At 47.9% G+C, this 19,216-nt stretch overlaps 1 protein-coding gene across 1 annotated transcript in view; it reads right to left on the bottom strand.

Moving 5' to 3' along the window:
• Window positions 1–12,909: 12,909 nt before the first annotated feature.
• The window catches only part of PAIP1 (poly(A) binding protein interacting protein 1), a 90,982-nt gene continuing 84,675 nt past the window's right edge, over window positions 12,910–19,216 (bottom strand). Inside the window, exon 11 of the mRNA XM_075326778.1 lies at window positions 12,910–15,592. Coding sequence (XP_075182893.1) covers window positions 15,496–15,592 — 97 coding nt within the window. The 3' untranslated portion in view covers window positions 12,910–15,495. The remainder of the gene's footprint in view (window positions 15,593–19,216) is intronic.

Below are 19,216 nucleotides of genomic sequence, written 5' to 3'. Positions count from 1 at the left end.
CTGTCTCTTCGCCCGGCTGTCTCCTTCCACGGCTGTCTCTTTCCCCCATCTGTCTGTGTCTCTGTCTGTTTGTCTTTTTCTCTCTATCCATCTCTCCACTGACATCATATAACCTCACGCATAAGCTTCAACTAACAGTTTACTTTGTTCCTATAGCAACCACTGAGTTGCTATTAATAACCTATAGCTCCCACCTCCATTCAGTTTAATGGAGGCAGGATTTTTGAGAGTAACTGTAAAGCACGGGGTTATATTTTTCTGTCAAAACATAGTCTATGACGTTCCCTGGGTCACATGGGACGTCTGTGCAAAATTTCATGATTGTAAATGCGACGGTGCGGATTCCTTTAGCGGACATACACACACACATACACAAACACTCAGCTTTATATATTAGACTAGAAGGTGGCCCGATTCTAACGCATCGGGTATTCTAGAATTCATTGTGTAGTTAATGTATGATTTTTGACTAATAATGGAAGGAAGACACAATATATTTTTTGTCAAAGATAAATTTTATTGTTTAAAAATTGTGAATGTTTAACATGAAGATGTAACTGTATGTAACTAAATATTGTTGGGAGGTAACTGCATTAACAGTATACTGTGTGATTTAGCAATATTATTGAAGAATATGTGTCCTTAGTTTGTGGCAGATTCTCTTCTTCTGGCTGTTGTGTCTGAGATTCTGCTTCCGGGGTTAGTAAGGCGTTCTTGTGTTGTAGTGTGGCTGCTTCTTGAGGTTGTGTGTGATGTTCGTGCTCGTGTGGTTGTCTGGTCTTCCTTTGTAGCATACTCGTGGGGTGCCCCAGGGGTCTGTATTGGGCCCCCTACTATTTAATATATTTATTAATGATCTGGTGGATGGTTTACAGAGTAAAATATCAGTATTTGCAGATGATACAAAACTATGTAAGGTAGTTAACACAAAGGAGGACAGTTTGCAACTACAGATGGATTTGAGTAAATTGGAGAATTGGGCTGAAAAATGGCAAATGAGGTTTAACACAGATAAGTGTAAGGTTATGCACATGGGAAGGAGAAACAGATGCTACGATTACTTACTAAATGGGAAACTGCTGGGGAAATCAGACATGGAAAAAGACTTAGGCGTATTAGTCAATAAGAATCTAAATTGGAGTGCCCAGTGTCAGGCAGCAGCCACCAAAGCAAATAGGGTGATGGGATGTATCAGAAGAGGTCTGGGGGCACGAGATGAAAACATCATTCTCCCTCTGTACAAATCACTCGTCAGACCACACTTGGAGTATTGTGTGCAATTTTGAGCGCCGGTGCTCAAGAAAGACATTACTGAACTTGAAAGGGTTCAGAGGGGGACTACTAAAATAATAAATGGAGTGGGTGCATTACAATACACGGAAAGGTTATCAAAATTAGGTCTATTTACTCTAGAAAAGAGAAGACTTAGGGGAGACCTAATATATATGTACAAATATATCAGAGGGCCATAGCGATCTCTCCCATGATCTGTTTGTACTAAGGACTATGACAAGAACAAGGGGGCATGCTCTTCGATTGGAGGAAAGAAAATTCCTACATCAGCATAGAAGAGGGTTCTTCACGGTAAGAGCAGGGAGGCTCTGGAACTCTCTTCCTGAGGAAGTGGTGATGGCTAACTCACTGAATGAATTTAAGAGAGGAATGGATGCTTTTCTTGATAGCAAAAGTATAGAAGGTTATAAATAGCATAATCTTACAGGTAGATAGAAGAGCGACCTAGATTATTAGAGGAATGGGGGGGGCTGCAATACCAAGACAGGTTATTAAACTTGGGGTTATTTAGTTTGGAAAAACAAAGGCTTAGGGGGGATCTAATCACAATGTATAAATATATGAGGGGACAGTACAGAGACCTTTCCAAAGATCTTTTTACACCTAGGCCTGCGACTGGAACACGGGGGCATCCGCTACGTCTTGAGGAAAGAAGGTTTAATCATAATCACAGACGAGGATTCTTTACTGTACGAGCAGTGAGACTATGGAACTCTCTGCCGCATGATGTTGTAATGAGTGATTCACAACTAACATTTAAGCAGAGCCTGGACGCCTTTATTGAAAAATGTAATATTACCAGTTATGTATATTAGATTTTATGACAGGGTGTTGATCCAGGGAACTAGTCTGATTGCCGTATGTGGAGTCAGGAAGGAATTTTTTTTCCCCATTAGAGCTTGTTTGACACACTGAGGATTTTTTGCCTTCCTCTGGTTCAAAATGTTAGGCTACAGGTTGAACTAGATGGACTAAAGGCTACTTTACATGCTGCGACATCGCTAGCGATCTGAAATTCTAGATCGCAAGTGCGATCTTTCGAGATCGCACATGAAGGGAATTTTGTTTACTTACCGTAAATTCCTTTTCTTCTAGCTCTAATTGGGAGACCCAGACAATTGGGTGTATAGCTACTGCCTCCGGAGGCCACACAAAGTATTACACTTAAAAGTGTAAGGCCCCTCCCCTTCTGCCTATACACCCCCCGTGGGATCACGGCTGCTCAGTTTTAGTGCAAAAGCAAGAAGGAGGAAAGCCAATAAACTGGTTTAAGCAAATTCAATCCGAAGGAATATCGGAGAACTGAAACCATTCAACATGAACAACATGTGTATACAAAAAAACAGGGGCGGGTGCTGGGTCTCCCAATTAGAGCTAGAAGAAAAGGAATTTACGGTAAGTAAACAAAATTCCCTTCTTCTTCGTCGCTCTATTGGGAGACCCAGACAATTGGGATGTCCAAAAGCAATCCCTGGGTGGGTAAAATAATACCTCGTGATAGGCCGTAAAATGGCCTTTTCCTACATGGGGGCAACCGCCGCCTGCAGGACTCTTCTACCTAGGCTGGCGTCCGCCGAAGCATAGGTATGCACCTGATAATGCTTGGTAAAAGCGTGCAGACTCGACCAGGTAGCCGCCTGGCACACCTGCTGGGCCGAAGCCTGGTGCCGTAATGCCCGGGACGCACCCACGGCTCTGGCAAAATGGGCCTTCAGCCCTGAGGGAACCGGAAGCCCCGCAGAACGGTAGACTTCAAGAACTGGTTCGTTGATCCACCGAGTCAGGGTGGATTTGGAAGCTTGCAACCCCTTACGCTGACCAGCGACAAGGACAAGAGTGCCTCCGAGCGGCGCAGGAGCGCCGTGCGGGAAAAGTAGGTTCTGAGAGCTCTCACCAGATCCAACAAAAGCAAATCCCGATCACATTGATGAACTGGATGACAAGACGGTAAGGAGATATCCCGATTGAGATGACAGGGGGATACCACCTTAGGGAGAACTCCTGAATCGGGCGCAGAACCACCTTGTCCTGGAGAAAACACCAGGAAGGGAGATTTGCAAGACAGCGCTGCTAGCTTGGCCACTCTCCGAAGAGACGTGACCGCCACTAGAAAAGGCCACTGTCCGTGAAAGGCGAGAAAGGGAAACATCCCTCATAGGCTCGAAAAGCGGCTTCTGGAGAGCTATTAGAACCCTGTTCAGATCCCAGGGCTCTAACGGCTGCTTGTAAGGAGGGACGATCTGACAAACCCCTTGCAGGAACGTGCGTACCTGTTGGAGTCTGGCCAGGCGCTTCTGAAAAAACACAGAGAGCGCAGAGACTTGTCCCTTAAGGGAGCCGAGCGACCAACCTTTTTCCAACCTGGATTGCAGGAAGGAAAGGAAAGTAGTCAATGCCAATGGCCAGGGAGAAACGTCCTGAGCCGAGCACCAAGCTAAGAATATCTTCCACGTCCTGTGGTAGATCTTGGTAGAGCTTGGTTTCCTAGCCTATCCCATGGAGGCAATGACCTCTTGAGATAATCCTGAAGACGCTAGGATCCAGGGCTCAATGGCCACACAGTCAGGTTCAGGGCCGCAGAATTCAGATGGAAAAACGGCCCTTGAGACAGCAAGTCTGGCCGGTTTGGTAGTGCCCACGGTTGTCCTACCGTGAGATGCCACATATCCGGGAACCACGACCTCCTCGGCCAGTCTGGAGCGACGAGGATGGCGCGGCGGCAGTCGGACCTGATCTTGCGTAGCACTCTGGGCAACAGCGCCAGAGGTGGGAACACATAAGGGAGCCGGCACTGCGACCAATCTTGAACTAAGGCGTCCGCCGCCAGAGCTCTGTGATCGTGAGACCGTGCCGTGAAAGCTGGGACCTTGTTGTTGTGCCGGGACGCCATTAGGTCGACGTCCGGCATCCCCCAGCGGCGACAGATCTCCTGAAACGCGTCCGGGTGAAGAGACCATTCCCCTGCGTCCATACCCTGGCGACTGAGGAAGTCTGCTTCCCAGTTTTCTACGCCCGGGATGTGAACTGCGGATATGGTGGATGCCGTGTCTTCCCCCCACGTCAGAAACCGCCGGACTTCCTGGAAGGCTTGCCGACTGCGTGTCCCCCCTTGGTGGTTGATGTATGCCACCGCTGTGGGGTTGTCCGCCTGAATTCGGATCTGCTTGCCTTCCAGCCACTGCTGGAAGGCTCGTAGGGCAAAATACACTGCTCTGATTTCCAGAACATTGATCTGAAGGGTGGACTCCTGCTGAGTCCACGTACCTTGAGCCCTGTGGAGGAGAAAAATTGCTCCCCACCCTGAAGACAATGAGGTGGGAAGAAGCCACCACCGAAGAGACTCCTTGGCCGCCTGAGAAAGAGAAACGTCCCTGTCGAGGGGACGTCGACTCCCCGTCCCATTGGCGGAGAATGTCCCCTTGTAGTGGACGCAGATGAAACTGCGCGAAAGGGACTGCCTCTAATGCTGCTACCATCTTCTCTAGGAAGTGCATGAGGCGTCTCAAGGGGTGCGACTGGCCTTGACGGAGAGATTGCACCCCTGTCTGAAGTGAACGCTGTTTGCCCAGCGGAAGTTTCACTATCGCTGATAGAGTATGAAACCCCATGCCAAGATATGTTAGCGATTGGGTCGGGGTCAGAATTGACTTTGAAAAGTTGATGATCTACCCGAAACTCTGGAGAGTCTCCAGCGCAACGATCAGGCTGTGTTGGCATGCCTCTTGAGAGGGTGCCTTGACGAGTAGATCGTCCAAGCAAGGGATCACAGAGTGACCCTGAGAGCGCAGGACTGCTACTACTGCAGCCATGACCTTGGTGAAGACCCGTGGGGCTGTCGCCAGACCGAAAGGCAGGGCTACGAACTAAAGGTGTTCGTTTCCTATAACGAAGCGTAGAAACGCTGGTGCTCTGGAGCATGTCCATTGATGCTAGGAACTCTTCTTGAGACATTGAGGCGATGACGGAGCGGAGGGATTCCATCCGGAACCGCCTGGTCTTCACATGCTTGTTGAGCAGTTTTTTAGGTCCAGAACAGGACGGAAAGACCCGTCCCTTTTGTGGCACCACAAACAAATTGGAGTAAAAACCGTGACCTTGGTCCTGGAGAGGAACAGAGATCACCACTCCTTCTGCCTTTAGAGAGCACCCGCCTGCAGACGAGCACCGGCTCGGTCGGGAGGTGGAGAAGTTCTGAAGAATCGGGTCGGAGGACGAGAATTGAACTCGATCCTGTACTCTTGAGACAGAATGTCTCTCACCCAACGGTCTTTGACCTGTGGCAGCTAAATGTCCCCAAAGCGGGCGAGCCTGCCACCGACCGAGGATGCGGAGAGAGGAGACCGACAGTCATGAGGAAGCTGCCTTGGTAGCGGTTCCTCCGGCTGCCTTCTTTGGGCGTGACTGAGCCCGCCAAGAATCTGAGCTCCTCTGAACCTTTTGAGTCCTTTTAGACGAGGACAATTGGGCCCTGCCCGAGCCTCGAAAGGACCGAAACCTCGACTGTCCCCTCCTCTGTTGGGGTTTGTTAGGTTTGGGCTGGGGTAAGGAAGAATCCTTAGACTTGGACTGTTTAACGATTTCATCTAATCTCTCACGAAACAGTCTGTCACAGAAAATGGCAATTAAGCACTTTTTTGGAAGCAGCATCTGCCTCCATTCCCTTAACCCCAAGGCTCTGCGTACAACCACGGAGTTGGCGGACGCCCCTACCGTACTGCTCGTAGAGTCCAGGACAGCATTAATAGCGTAAGACGCAAATGCAGACATTTGAGAGGTTAAGGACGCTACTTGCGGAACAGATGTACGTGTGACGATGTCAATCTGCGCCAGACCAGCTGAACTAATTTGTAGTGCCCATACGGCTGCGAATGCTGGAGCAAACGACGCGCCGATAGTTTCATAGATGGATTTCAACCAGAGCTCCATCTGTGTCAGTGGCATCTTTAAGGGAAGCCCCATCTTCCACTGCAACTATGGATCTAGTCGCCAGCCTGGAGATTGGAGGATCCACCTTTGGACACTGGGTCCAGCTCTTGACCACGTCAGGTGGAAAGGGATAACTTGTATCCTTAATACGTTTGGAGAAACGCTTATCTGGATAAGCGTGGTGTTTCTGAACTGCCTCTCTGAAGTCAGAGTGGCCAGAAAAGTACTCAATTTACGCTTGAGATACTGAAATGGAATTTCTCCTGCTGTGAAGCTGACTCCTCCACTGGAGGAGCTGAGGGAGAAATATCCAACATTCCATTGATGGACGCTATAAGATCATTCACCATGGCGTCACCATCCGGTGTATCCGGCTTGAGAGCGGTCTCAGGATCAGAGTCCTGATCAGCTACGTCTGCCTCATCATTAGAGTCCTCCTGCTGGGACCCTGACCAGTGATGAAGCCGAGTGCCGCTCCCAGCGAGCTCGCTTAGGCTGTCTGGGACTGTTGTCCGTGTCAGAGCCTTCACCCTGGGATGCATGGGACCTCCCCGGAGCACTGATTTGTTCCAAATGAGGGTGGCCCGGGAGCATTGAATCAACATTGCCCATGGTCTGTCTGGACTGCAAAGTCTCTAAGATGTTAGTCATAGTCACAGACAATCAGCCGAAACTGCCACTCCGTCCCTTTCCCTGGACAGGGTTCACAGGTGGTTCCTTTGGCCACCTCTAGCAGAGACCCCGGCTGAGCAAGTGCTACAGGGGAGCATTGCACACAATGGGGGTCAGTGGAACCTGCCGGTGGAACGGTATCACATGCAGTACAAGCAGCATAGAAAGCCTGTGCCTTGGCACCCTTGCTTTTTTGCTGCTGTAGTCTAGCCATCTAGGATAGTATATAGCCAAGAATAGCGACCGTACAGTGCAATGTATAGCATACAAGCATAAAGTACAAATGAACACTTCAGCACATGCAATACACGCAGCATAGAAAGCTTGTGCCTTAGCACCCTTGCTTTTTGCTGCTCTTGTCTAGCCATCTAGGAGGGTATATATCCAAGAATAGCGACCGTACAGTGCAGTGTATAGCATACAAGCATAAAGTACAAATGACCACTTCGGCATTAGTGGGGTCAGCACTTCAGGTGCTGCTTACCACCCGCACAAAAGCGGGTGTGTGGTCGCCAGAATCCTGTGACTGGTTGCCCAGAGCTTGTCTCCCTTCTCCAGCTCGGACTGCATGCAGGAATGGCCGCCGGCGTCCTGTGAAGAGGGGCGGGCCGTGGGCGTGCCCCAGACAAGAGCGGGAAACTGGCGTCCCACTGTGTCCAGTGAGGGGGCTGGAGAATGCAAAGCAGACTCCAGCTCTCGGCGCTGACTTTCTGTACAGCGTCCCGCCCCTCCCCTGACTGGCAGGGCTGGGGGCGGGAACGAAACGAAAACTAGGCCGCAAAGCCGGGGACTCGAGTAATAAGCGCGGCCGTCCTATGCACGGCCAGCGCGGAAGTCCCCGGCGCACCACAAGTCCCAGCCGCGCCACAGTGTAAAACACCCAGCAGCGGCCGGCGCGGCAGTTCCTAATACATAAATTCACTCAGCAAAGCTGCAGTGAATAAAAGCACAAGCGCTCCGCGCTGTTGTCCCCGGCGCACTAACACTCCCAGCAATGCTGGTGTGTGTGTGCGCGATGTGTACGGAGACACAGAGTACCTTAATGTAGCAGGGCCCTGTCCCTGACGATACTCAGCTCCATATCCAGCAGGTTCTCTGGGTCTGTGGATGGAGCCCGGTCTCAGTGCCTGGAGACCTGTAAGATCCCACTTCACCCAGAGCCCTGAGGGGGATGGGGAAGGAAAGCAGCATGTGGGCTCCAGCCTCCGTACCCGCAATGGATACCTCAACCTTACAAACACCGCCGACAGAAAGTGGGGTGAGAAGGGAGCATGCTGGGGGCCCTAGTATGGGCCCTCTTTTCTTCCAACCGACATAGTCAGCAGCTGCTGCTGACTAAAAACAGTGGAGCTATGCGTGGATGTCTGACCTCCTTCGCACAAAGCATGAAAACTGAGCAGCCGTGATCCCACGGGGGGTGTATAGGCAGAAGGGGAGGGGCCTTACACTTTTAAGTGTAATACTTTGTGTGGCCTCCGGAGGCAGTAGCTATACACCCAATTGTCTGGGTCTCCCAATAGAGCGACGAAGAAAAGTTATTTTACGCATGTGCGATCTCGAGAGATCGCACTTGCTATCTAGAATTTCACATCGCTAATGAGATCGCTAGCGATGTTGTAGCATGTAAAGTACCCTTTAGTCTCCCTTCAACCTTAAAAAACTATGAAATAGCTGTTGCAAAAACCCAAATTCTTATAAAGAAAAAAGGTTAACATTAATAGGGGTGCCCAAACTTTTTCATATGACTAATTTCCTAGAGGAGCCCAGTTTCCAAAATGGGGTCACCTGTGGGATTTTCCACCATTTAGGCACCTCACTGGACTCTCCAAACACAACATAGCTAATGATTTCAGACAATTTTTGCATTATGTCAACTGGCGCTCTCTCTTCGAAAACGTGACCCCAAACAGTAATTTCCACCACATATGGGGTATAAATGTACTCAGGAGAAATTGCACAACTTTTATTGTGCATTTTCTTGTTACCCTTGTGAAAATGAAAAATTTGGAGTTAAAGTAACAATTTTTGTGGGAAAAAGTAAATTTTATTTTTTTCCTTCCACATTGCTTTAGTTTCTGTGAAGCACCTAAAAGGTTAATTAACTTCTTGGATGTGGTTTTGAGCAGTGTGAGGGGTGCAGTTATAATGGTGTCACTTTGGGGTATTTTTCAAATGTGATGTGGTCCCTAAAATAAAAATAAAAGTTTGTAAATGTTGCTGGAAAAATGAGAAATTGCTGAAAATGTTTATCCCTTCTAACTTCCTAACAAAAAAAGTAGGTTTCAAAACTTGCGCTGATTGAAAATAGACATAGGAAATGTTATTTATTAACTAATTTGTGTGACATAACTCTCTGGTTTAAAGGGCACAAAAATTTAGTTTGAAAATGGTGAAATTTTCAACATTTTTGCCAAATTTCTGGTATTTGCACAAATAAAATGTAGTAAAAAAAAAAAGTCCTAAATTTACCACTACCATGAAGTACACAATAGGTCACAAATTCTCAATCACCAGGATCCGTTAAAGCATTCCACAGGTACAACTTCTAAGTGACACTGGTCAAAAATGCAAAAAATTGGCCTTGTCATGAAAGTGAAAACAGGCTCAGGGGTGAAGGGGATTTTGCAATAAGCATATAAAATGGCTTGACACTTACTGGATTTTTCAGATAAGATACACTTTCTGCCAATAATCCGATTGTAGCTTACTGGGAGGTGGTGGAGAGGGGTAGCAGGCGGCAGGGGCAATGCTGCGGGCGCTGTGGCGGTTGTGCTGGGGCTGCGGGCGCTGTGGTGGATGTGCTCGGGCAGCGGGCGCTGTGGCGGCTGTGGGCGCTGTTCTGGGGCTTCAAATAATGGTGACTGTAGTCCGCGCATGCGCAGATGGAACTCTCAGCTCAAGATCTCATCTGCGCACACACTGCCTCAGGCTCATTGATCTCCAGGCAGCGGACTTTAAGGAAAATGGCGCCTGGAGGTGTCGCGTGTGCAGAGGAGATCTCGGCTTGTCATTGAGTTGATAGCTCAATCAGCGCACACGCTGACTTCGGGCACCATTTCTTTGAAGCCCGCACCACCGATAGTTTCTGGGAGAGCATTTGGGACACCCGCCGCATCACCCGGGTCCACCACTGCCCCTGCCTCCTGTGACCCCAAACCCTCACCGCGGCCACACTCCCCTACTGGGAAAGATACCATTAGATTATAAGACGGACCCCTTTTTTTCCCTCTAAATTTGGAGTGCGTCTCATAATCTGATCCAACTTCTAAAAGGAAAAATACGGTATATTTTTAATTAGAGGCTGAGTATCCCTCTCTCTGACAGGTCCTTTTTAAGTCAAGGAATCCATAAAAAATAAACCGTGGTCAAATGTCAATTATCTGTGTTGTGGTTGATTTTCACTTTAGTAAAAGCTTGAAAAAAGTTCATTGTTTTCTTGCATATGAGAAAAAAAAGTTATGCAACACTGACAGTAAAAAAAAACAAAAAAACAAAAGACACCGCCCAAAACACCACATGTGAGAAAATAAAATGTAAAGTTTTCAAATTGTTTTTTGTTTCACACACTCACAAAAGAGGCCAAGTTTTTCAATTATTAGTTTTTTTCCCCGAGTCCCACTGTAGGTAAGCTCTGCGCCTGCGCTCCGTTCAGCACACGCTCCGCCATACTTGTGCAGTGTGACATTAGTATCCGGAAGGGATTGTGTATTCTATAACAACCTCCAGTGCAATGTATATATATTTTTTTCCCTATTAAAATAAAGATTTATTAATTCAACTCCACATTACAGCGAGACAAGGTAATAATGTAAAATCTTTTATTTACTATATTTATACAAGATCGAACCCAGAAAAAAGAAAAAAAAAAAAAAGATAAATAAGACACAACAATGAATGTACAAAACAAGATAAGTGCATCTACAGAATCCAGGCGGCACATGTACCAGAGCACGGCGTATACCGGGGTAGACAGTCTCTGCCTATAGTAAAGTAAGGTTCATGGCGTGAGATGTGATTGGAGAAAACATTAAAAAAAAAAAAAAAAAAAAACCACAATCCCCTCCCTCCGCCCTCCCCAAAACAAAACATTGAGCCGTCAACTTTCAAGTTCAATAATATCTAGACTCCACGTGCACACACCCTCAGCCTGGCTTCATACTTTTTTTGTGGATTTTCTGATTCCATTTACATAAATTCCGCTGTCAAAAGTCGACAATTTTATTTTTTGCCATTTATCATTTGCAAATCGCTTCTCCGGGTATGGAGCATTTTTTTTTTTTTTAATTATTTATTTTTACAGGACACAAAACTAAAGAAAAATAAAAGCACAAAATGTTACAAAGTATTAAAAAAAAATAAAAACTCAATGAAAAATACTTGAAACGCATGCAGTTAAAAATTGCTGATAAAACTGTGCGTGAAGCCGGACGAAATGTAGTAGTCAAAAGTTTTCGGACACATTTTCAAATTAGGGATTTGATCATTAAGGAGCAAGTGTAATTTTGGCGCCGCTACACTAAATATAAACTCTTGTCCCTACTCTATAGGGTCAGTTTTGTTTTTTATTTCTCCACCAGAGCAGCACCACTTGTGTCCGAATGTTGAGTCTGGAGCAGCAGGGCGGCCCCTTTCACTAGTGGTGTAACAACACTTCTGAGCTACGGTGCAAACTCCCCAACAGGGCCCCCAGCTACCACAGTCACTCTAATAGTATTGGTGTTTTCTTGGCCAAAGGGAGTTTTGGGCCCCCTTACACTCCGGGTGCAACTGCAAAATCTAAAGACAATGGCCTACATGCCAACTTCAGTCACCTGGATATGCCACATATGGCAACTATTAGTCTAAAGCTGAAACTAGCTACACACATTTTGTTACATCATATGATATATGTCTCAATCAGTGCCCTTCTGTGGCCAGTCTATGGCCAAGCCCCGCGGTTGCAGCCGTCGGCCGGGCCGAGCCCCGCGGTTGCAGCCGTCGGCCGGGCCGAGCCCCGCGGTTGCAGCCGTCGGCCGGGCCGAGCCCCGCGGTTGCAGCCGTCGGCCGGGCCGAGCCCCGCGGTTGCAGCCGTCGGCCGGGCCGAGCCCCGCGGTTGCAGCCGTCGGCCGGGCCGAGCCCCGCGGTTCCAGCCGTCGGCCGGGCCGAGCCCCGCGGTTCCAGCCGTCGGCCGGGCCGAGCCCCGCGGTTACAGCTGTCCACTAGCCAGAGCTGGGGATGTGCTCACAACACAGTTTTCTTAAAACAACTGCACAGTATAAAATCTGGAAATATTAGTGCATGTGCCTGTAAAGGACGGACTTCTTCATATAAGGCAAATTATATGATGGGGTATTACAAGTTTAGAGAGGGAAAGATCTTTAAATATTGAAACTTTTTACAGTTTTCGTTTTCACTTCCCATATCCATCTCACAGACCTTTACTTGCAGTCACTCAGTAGGAAAAATTAATGTTTACATTCAATGAATAAAAACCTGTCCTGGACAAGTGATGACACCGATGTAAGGCTCAGCACAGCACATCTCTGACAACTGCAGATGGCATCTGTGTCCATCTTGTGACCAGGACAGAATTTCTATCTGCTGACAAAAAAACCCTTTAAAAAGGGAATCTGTCACTACTTTGACCTTTTTAAACTATTAATATGGGCATACAGGCTATAGAATGCTGAAAATGTCATACCTTTATGTCTCATATCAGATGCCTTGTTGTTGAAATATCATCTTTTATAACTTTATGTAAATTAGCTCTTCCAGGCTATGGGGCGGATGCTGCCTGGAAGATAACTCCGCCTCCAGTGCTTATTTTAAATAAAAGGGGAGTTACCAGTGTGAGACAAGTAACAGAAAGAAGTCCAATGTAATTTCTCCTGTGTCAGTTACTTGTCTCACATTGGTATCTCCCCTTTTATTTAAAATAAGTTCCGGAGGCGGAGTTATCTTCCAGGCAGCATCAGCCCCATAGCCTGGAAGAGCTCATTTACATAAAATATATTTCAACAAGGCATCTGATATGAGACATATAGGTATGGCTTTTTCTAGCCTTCTATAACATGTATGCCCATGTTAACAGTTCAAAAAGGACAAAGTGTTGATAGATTCCCTTTAATAAGGGGGTTGTCCAGTGAAAATAAGTCATTACCCATTCACAGGATAGGCAATACCTTATAGGATCCACACTGATCGGCAGAACGGGGAACTTTTACCCCGCTTTATGATGGAGCGGCAGAGCTGGCCCGCTGCACGGACATACTGTCAGGATCTCTGGAGCACTGATGTCACCACTGCCTACTGGAATGGTCGCCCGTATACTTGTGAATATTGCTATATCCTCAATCATCTCACAGTCAGTGCAAAGAATATATTTATTATTTTGTGTGGATATCTTGTTTCAGTCATTTCTAAAAGGACCCGTCAGCTTCCCTGACATTGTAGCCGGTTACACCCAGTTATCAAACTGACACCGTCCAAACACAGATTGCACCCCCTTGACGAGGGAATGGTAACACCCAGCTTATTCCTAAGAGAAATAACAGGTGGCACAATGTCATTTTATAGAGAATGCCAATATACTAAAACAGCCATGTAAGGACAGGTGACGGGTCCACTTCACAAATTAGAAGAGGCAGATAAAAGCTATGGACACCTCTGAGCACTCTAAACTACACACAGGTGCTTTGAATTAAACATTCTCCACCATTTGGCTCCGGCAGCTTGCATATTTTAAAATGCAATGCAAGCTGCTTTTGGCTGTTCTTTGCTCATTGCCTAAATCCGAATACAAATTTAATAAACCAACATTTCAATTAAAGGGAACCTGTCACCACTTTTTTGGCCTATAAGCTGCGGCCACCACCAGTGGACTCTTATATACAGCATTCTAACATGCTGTATATAAGAGCCTAGGCCGCTGTGAGAACATAAAAAACACCTTATAATACTCACCTAACGGTCGTGCGGTGGGTCTAATGGGCGTCTTAGTTGTCCGATGCCGGCTCTTTTGTCCATCTTTGTTCTCCATCTCTAGCCACGGAGCATGACGCGTCCGACGTCATACACACTCCCGGCATTCAGGTCCTGAGCAGGGCAGATCAAAGTATTGTAGTGCGCCTGCGCAGGACCGGCGAGTGTGTATGATGTAGGACGCGTTATGCACCCAGACTTCAGAAAGAGGATGAAGATGACCGAAAGAGGCAGCGCCGGCACCGGACAACGGAGACGCCCATAAGGCCCACCGCAGTGACCGTTCGGTACGTATTATAAATTGTTTATGTTATACCCTCAGCCTGGGCTCTTATATACTGCATGTTAGAATGCTGTATATAAAAGCCCAGTTGTGGTGGCCGCAGCTTATAAGTAAAAAAAATGGTGACAGGTTCCCTTTAAATAAGATTTGATTTCAGAAGAGGAAAAAACAGACTGACTGTAAACTAAGCCGTGTGATGGAATGAGCACAGAACAGCATCACGCAGCTTGTAGTGTATTGTAATGCATGTAGTTAGCAGAAGACAAGTAATAAAACATTTTTAATCCAGAGCAACTGCAATGGATCAAACTAGGCTCATAGGCGTTCATAGCTTTTATGTATTGACTCCACAGGGTATGTGACTGGTTATTTACTGTGTGAAAAAATTAAGTATGTGACTTATAAATAAATCCTAAAAGTGGTGTTCTCATACGACAATATGAATGGTGAAGCCTGGCGGTTGCTAGACACCTTAATGCCAAAAATCATGTGGTTCTCATAACAGGCACTTCTAGGTGTATTCACTCGAGATCTCCAGCACCTTTTCCAACTACGTGTACATCTTTGCCTGCCTGGAATTGTATGTTTCAGTAATGACATGGCTCTACAGGACATGACAAAATAATTTAGAAGAAATTTCCCTTTAATAGATCCCCTAGCCCCACACAGATCCCCCATCCCCTTCTACCATCTCTTAGCTATATACTTTCTTTAAGAACACAGAACACGAGTGGATGAACATCCAGAACATACGGGGGGGGAAAGGGGGGGGGGAAATTATGGTAAAAGAAATTGATTTTTATTTATTTCAAGTTTCTATGTCAAGTACAGAAAAAACATAGCTGAAAACCTTCCGAAAATGAATGAACTAGGCTCAGTTGGCAATTCGTTGAGGAATACTGGGTTTGTTTCTAGGTCATTACCCACAAGAAGCCATGCATATTACCTGGCCGGATGAACTACCAAAGTCTTAAGGTTAGCAGTAAGAAATGCAATTGTAAAATGGGCTGATGGACTTAGGAGAGGTTTCCTCACCACAATGTGCCATTGGATTTAAGCTTTTTCTTTTTTTTAATGCAGTCAAAAAAGAAAACAAAAAAAAAAAACAAAAAAAAAAATAAAAGTACACACTTTTTTTAACTGAACAAAAATGAAAGTATAGTATATTTACACAAATGTCGATATAACTTACAGGGTATCAGCGTACACTTTTTGGCATTCACTTAAACAAAAAGTTTGCATAAATTTCTAGTTCTTAGAGAATTTTGAACGTAATAATTTTGGTGCAAGTATGATACGTCTGCCCCGTGTGCTAAACAGCGTACTGAACTTGCCATAGTGGGATAACTATGTCCATGGGTTCACTGCGTTCTCTTGTGTTCTGACTCCAAACAGAACTTCTCATACGCTTCTTGCATTTCTGGGTCCATTTCATCATCGCCTAAATCATCGAGGAACCTAAACGGAAAGAAAACAAGATGTGCAGTAATGAAGGAAATGATTACAGTGGTGTCTGATACCACCTTCTGGACAAACTGGCTAACTGCAGTGGGTATACTCGTGGGTAAAATATGTACAGTGGAAACTATTTACGAGTAACTTGGTGTGCGAGTATTTCGCTATACGAGCAAAGCTTGCAGGAAATTTGTAACTCAGTTTACAAGCAAGCTTTGCTGTACAAGCAAATACTCACCGCACACACTTCCGGTTCCATACTTTCACGGCGCTCTGACCCGCTCTTGCAGTCCAAAACACACACACACACACACACACACACACACACACAGAATTTTGTTTACTTACCGTAAATTCTTTTTCTTATAGTTCCGACATGGGAGACCCAGACCATGGGGTGTATAGCTTCTGCCTCCGGAGGACACACAAAGTACTACACTAAAAAGTGTAGCTCCTCCCTCCTAGCATATACACCCCCTGGATGACTATATCCAGCCAGTTTAGTGCAAAAGCTGAAGGAGGACATCCACCCAGAAGTAGAGATAGAGCAAAACCCGGAACAACCGGAACCTCTGTCTACAACAACAGTCGGTGAAAACACACGGAACAAGAAAACTGCCAACAGGCAACAGTGAAGGTGCTGGGTCTCCCATGTCGGAACTATAAGAAAAAGAATTTACGGTAAGTAAACAAAATTCTCTTTTTGCTCATCGTTCCTTATGGGAGACCCAGACCATGGGACGTCTCAAAGCAGTCCATGGGTGGGAATAAACAGAAAACTGAGAAGTAGGCGAAACCTAACTTCACAAATGGGCGACAGCTGCCTGAAGGATGCGTCTGCCCAAGCTCGCATCTGCCGAAGCATGAGCTTGCACTTGGTAGTGCTTCGAAAAGGTATGCAGACTGGACCAAGTGGCAGCCTGACAGACCTGCTGAGCCGTAGCCTGGTGCCTGAAAGCCCAAGAGGCACCGACAGCTCTGGTCGAGTGTGCCTTGATCCCCGGCGGGGGAGGCACTTGAGTACACTGGTAGGCATCGGAAATGGCTGACCTAATCCAGTGAGCTAGGGTTGGCTTAGAAGCCGAGAGGCCCTTACGCTGACCAGTGGTCAGCACAAAAAGAGAGGTGCACCGCCTAAGAGCAGCGGTGCGAGACACATAGATCCGGAGCGCCCGCACCAGATCCAGAGTATGCAATGCTTTTTCAAAGCGATGAACAGGAGCCGGACAAAAGGAAGGCAGGGAAATATCCTGGTTAAGGTGGAAAGGAAATACCACCTTAGGAAGAAAGTCCGGAGACGGACGAAGAACCACCTTGTCTTGGTGAAAAACCAAAAAAGGTGACTCCGAGGAGAGCGCAGCCAAATCAGAGACTCTCCTGAGGGAAGTTATGGCCACTAGAAAGACCACTTTCTGTGAAAGACTAGACAAAGAAACCTCCCTAAGTGGCTCAAAAGGGGGTTTCTGCAAGGCCGTGAGGACCAGATTAAGGTCCCAGGGATCCAGAGGCCGCCGGTAAGGCGGAATGATGTGAGATGCGCCCTGCATGAAGGTGCGCACCTGAGCCAGCCGGGCGATACGCCGCTGGAACAACACTGACAGAGCCGAGACCTGTCCCTTGAGGGAATTGAGGGATAGTCCTAGCTGCAGACCAGACTGCAGAAAGGACAAGATGGTCGGCAAGGAAAAAGGCCAAGGAGCATGGCCAGAAGAACGACACCAGGACAGGAAAATTTTCCAGGTCCTGTGATATATCTTGGCCGAGGAAGACTTCCGAGCCCTAGTCATAGTGGAGATGACTTCAGGGGGGATACCGGAAGCCGTCAGGATCCAGGACTCAAGAGCCACGCCGTCAATCTGAGAGCCGCAGAATTCTGGCGGAAAAACGGACCTTGTGAGAGAAGGTCTGGGCGGTCCGGGAGATGCCACGGCACCTCTACGGACAGACGGAGCAGGTCTGGGTACCAGGCTCGCCTGGGCCAGTCTGGAGCAATGAGTATGACCCGACGGCCCTCCATTCTGATCTTGCGCAGGACTCTGGGCAAGAGAGCTAGAGGGGGAAACACGTAAGACAGACGGAACTGGGACCAATCCTGAACCAGCGCGTCCGCTGCAAAGGCCTGAGGATCGTGGGAGCGAGCCACGTAAACCGGGACCTTGTTGTTGTGCCGGGATGCCATTAGATCCACTTCCGGAGTGCCCCACTTGCGGCAGATCGACCGGAACACTGCCGGATGCAGAGCCCACTCGCCGTTGTCCACGGTTTGACGGGTGAGATAATCTGCCTCCCAGTTTTCTACGCCTGGGATGTGGACTGCGGATATGGTGGACTTGGAGTCCTCCGTCCACTGAAGGATGCGTTGAACCTCCAACATTGCCAGGCGGCTGCGAGTCCCGCCCTGGTGATTGATGTAGGCAACTGCTGTCGCGTTGTCTGACTGGACTCGAATGTGCTTGCCCGCCAACAGGTGGTGAAAGGCTACGAGAGCTAAGAGCACAGCTCTGATTTCCAGCACATTGATCGAGAGGGCTGATTCGGACGGAGTCCAAGTGCCCTGTGCTCGGTGGTGGAGAAATACTGCTCCCCAGCCGGATAGACTGGCATCCGTGGTGAGGATCACCCAGGACGGGGTCAGGAAGGAGCGTCCCTGAGACAGAGAGAGGGGCCGAAGCCACCACTGAAGAGAGCTCCTGGTCTGTGGCGACAGAGCCACCAACCTGTGCAAGGAAGAAGTCCGCTTGTCCCAACAGCGGAGAATGTCCAGCTGCAGAGGACGCAGATGGAACTGGGCAAAGGGAACCGCTTCCATTGACGCCACCATCTGACCCAGCACCTGCATGAGGTGCCTGATGGAATGACGGCGGGGCCTCAACAGAGAGCGCACCGCCAGATGGAGGGACTGCTGTTTGACTAAGGGCAGCTTGACAAGTGCCGGCAGAGTCTCGAATTGCATCCCTAGGTACGTGAGTTTTTGAGTCGGGGTCAGAGTGGACTTGGGCAGATTGACAAGCCACCCGAATTGAACAAGAGTGGCGAGAGTGAGCGAGACACTCCGCTGACAGTCTGCACTGGATAAAGCCTTGACAAGAAGGTCGTCCAGGTAAGGAATCACTGCCAACCCCTGGAGGTGCAGAACCGCAACCACTGCTGCCATGACCTTGGTAAATACTCGAGGGGCCGTGGCTAACCCGAAGGGGAGAGCCACGAATTGGAAATGCTCCTCTCCGATTGCAAAACGTAGCCAACGCTGGTGTGAAACTGCAATTGGCACATGCAGATAGGCATCTCTGATGTCGATGGATGCCAGGAAATCTCCTTGGGTCATTGAGGCAATGACTGATCGCAGAGACTCCATGCGAAAGTGCAGCACCTGAACATGCTTGTTGAGAAGCTTGAGATCCAGGATGGGCCGGAAGGAAGCGTCCTTTTTGGGGACTAGGAAGAGATTTGAGTAAAAACCTCTGAACCGTTCCCTGGCGGGAACCGGTACAATTACTCCGTTGGCCTGCAAGGATGCCACGGCCTGAGAGAAGGCGGCGGCCTTGGAGCAGGGGGGAGTTGTGCAAGGGACCCCCCTGACAATAACGTCTCAATACTTAGCTTGTGAGACGCAGGGCCAGGTCCCTG

This window comes from Anomaloglossus baeobatrachus, chromosome 1 (assembly GCF_048569485.1).
Source record: "Anomaloglossus baeobatrachus isolate aAnoBae1 chromosome 1, aAnoBae1.hap1, whole genome shotgun sequence".
Taxonomy (NCBI): Eukaryota; Metazoa; Chordata; class Amphibia; order Anura; family Aromobatidae; genus Anomaloglossus; species Anomaloglossus baeobatrachus.
This window is presented reverse-complemented; position numbering and strand designations above follow the sequence as displayed.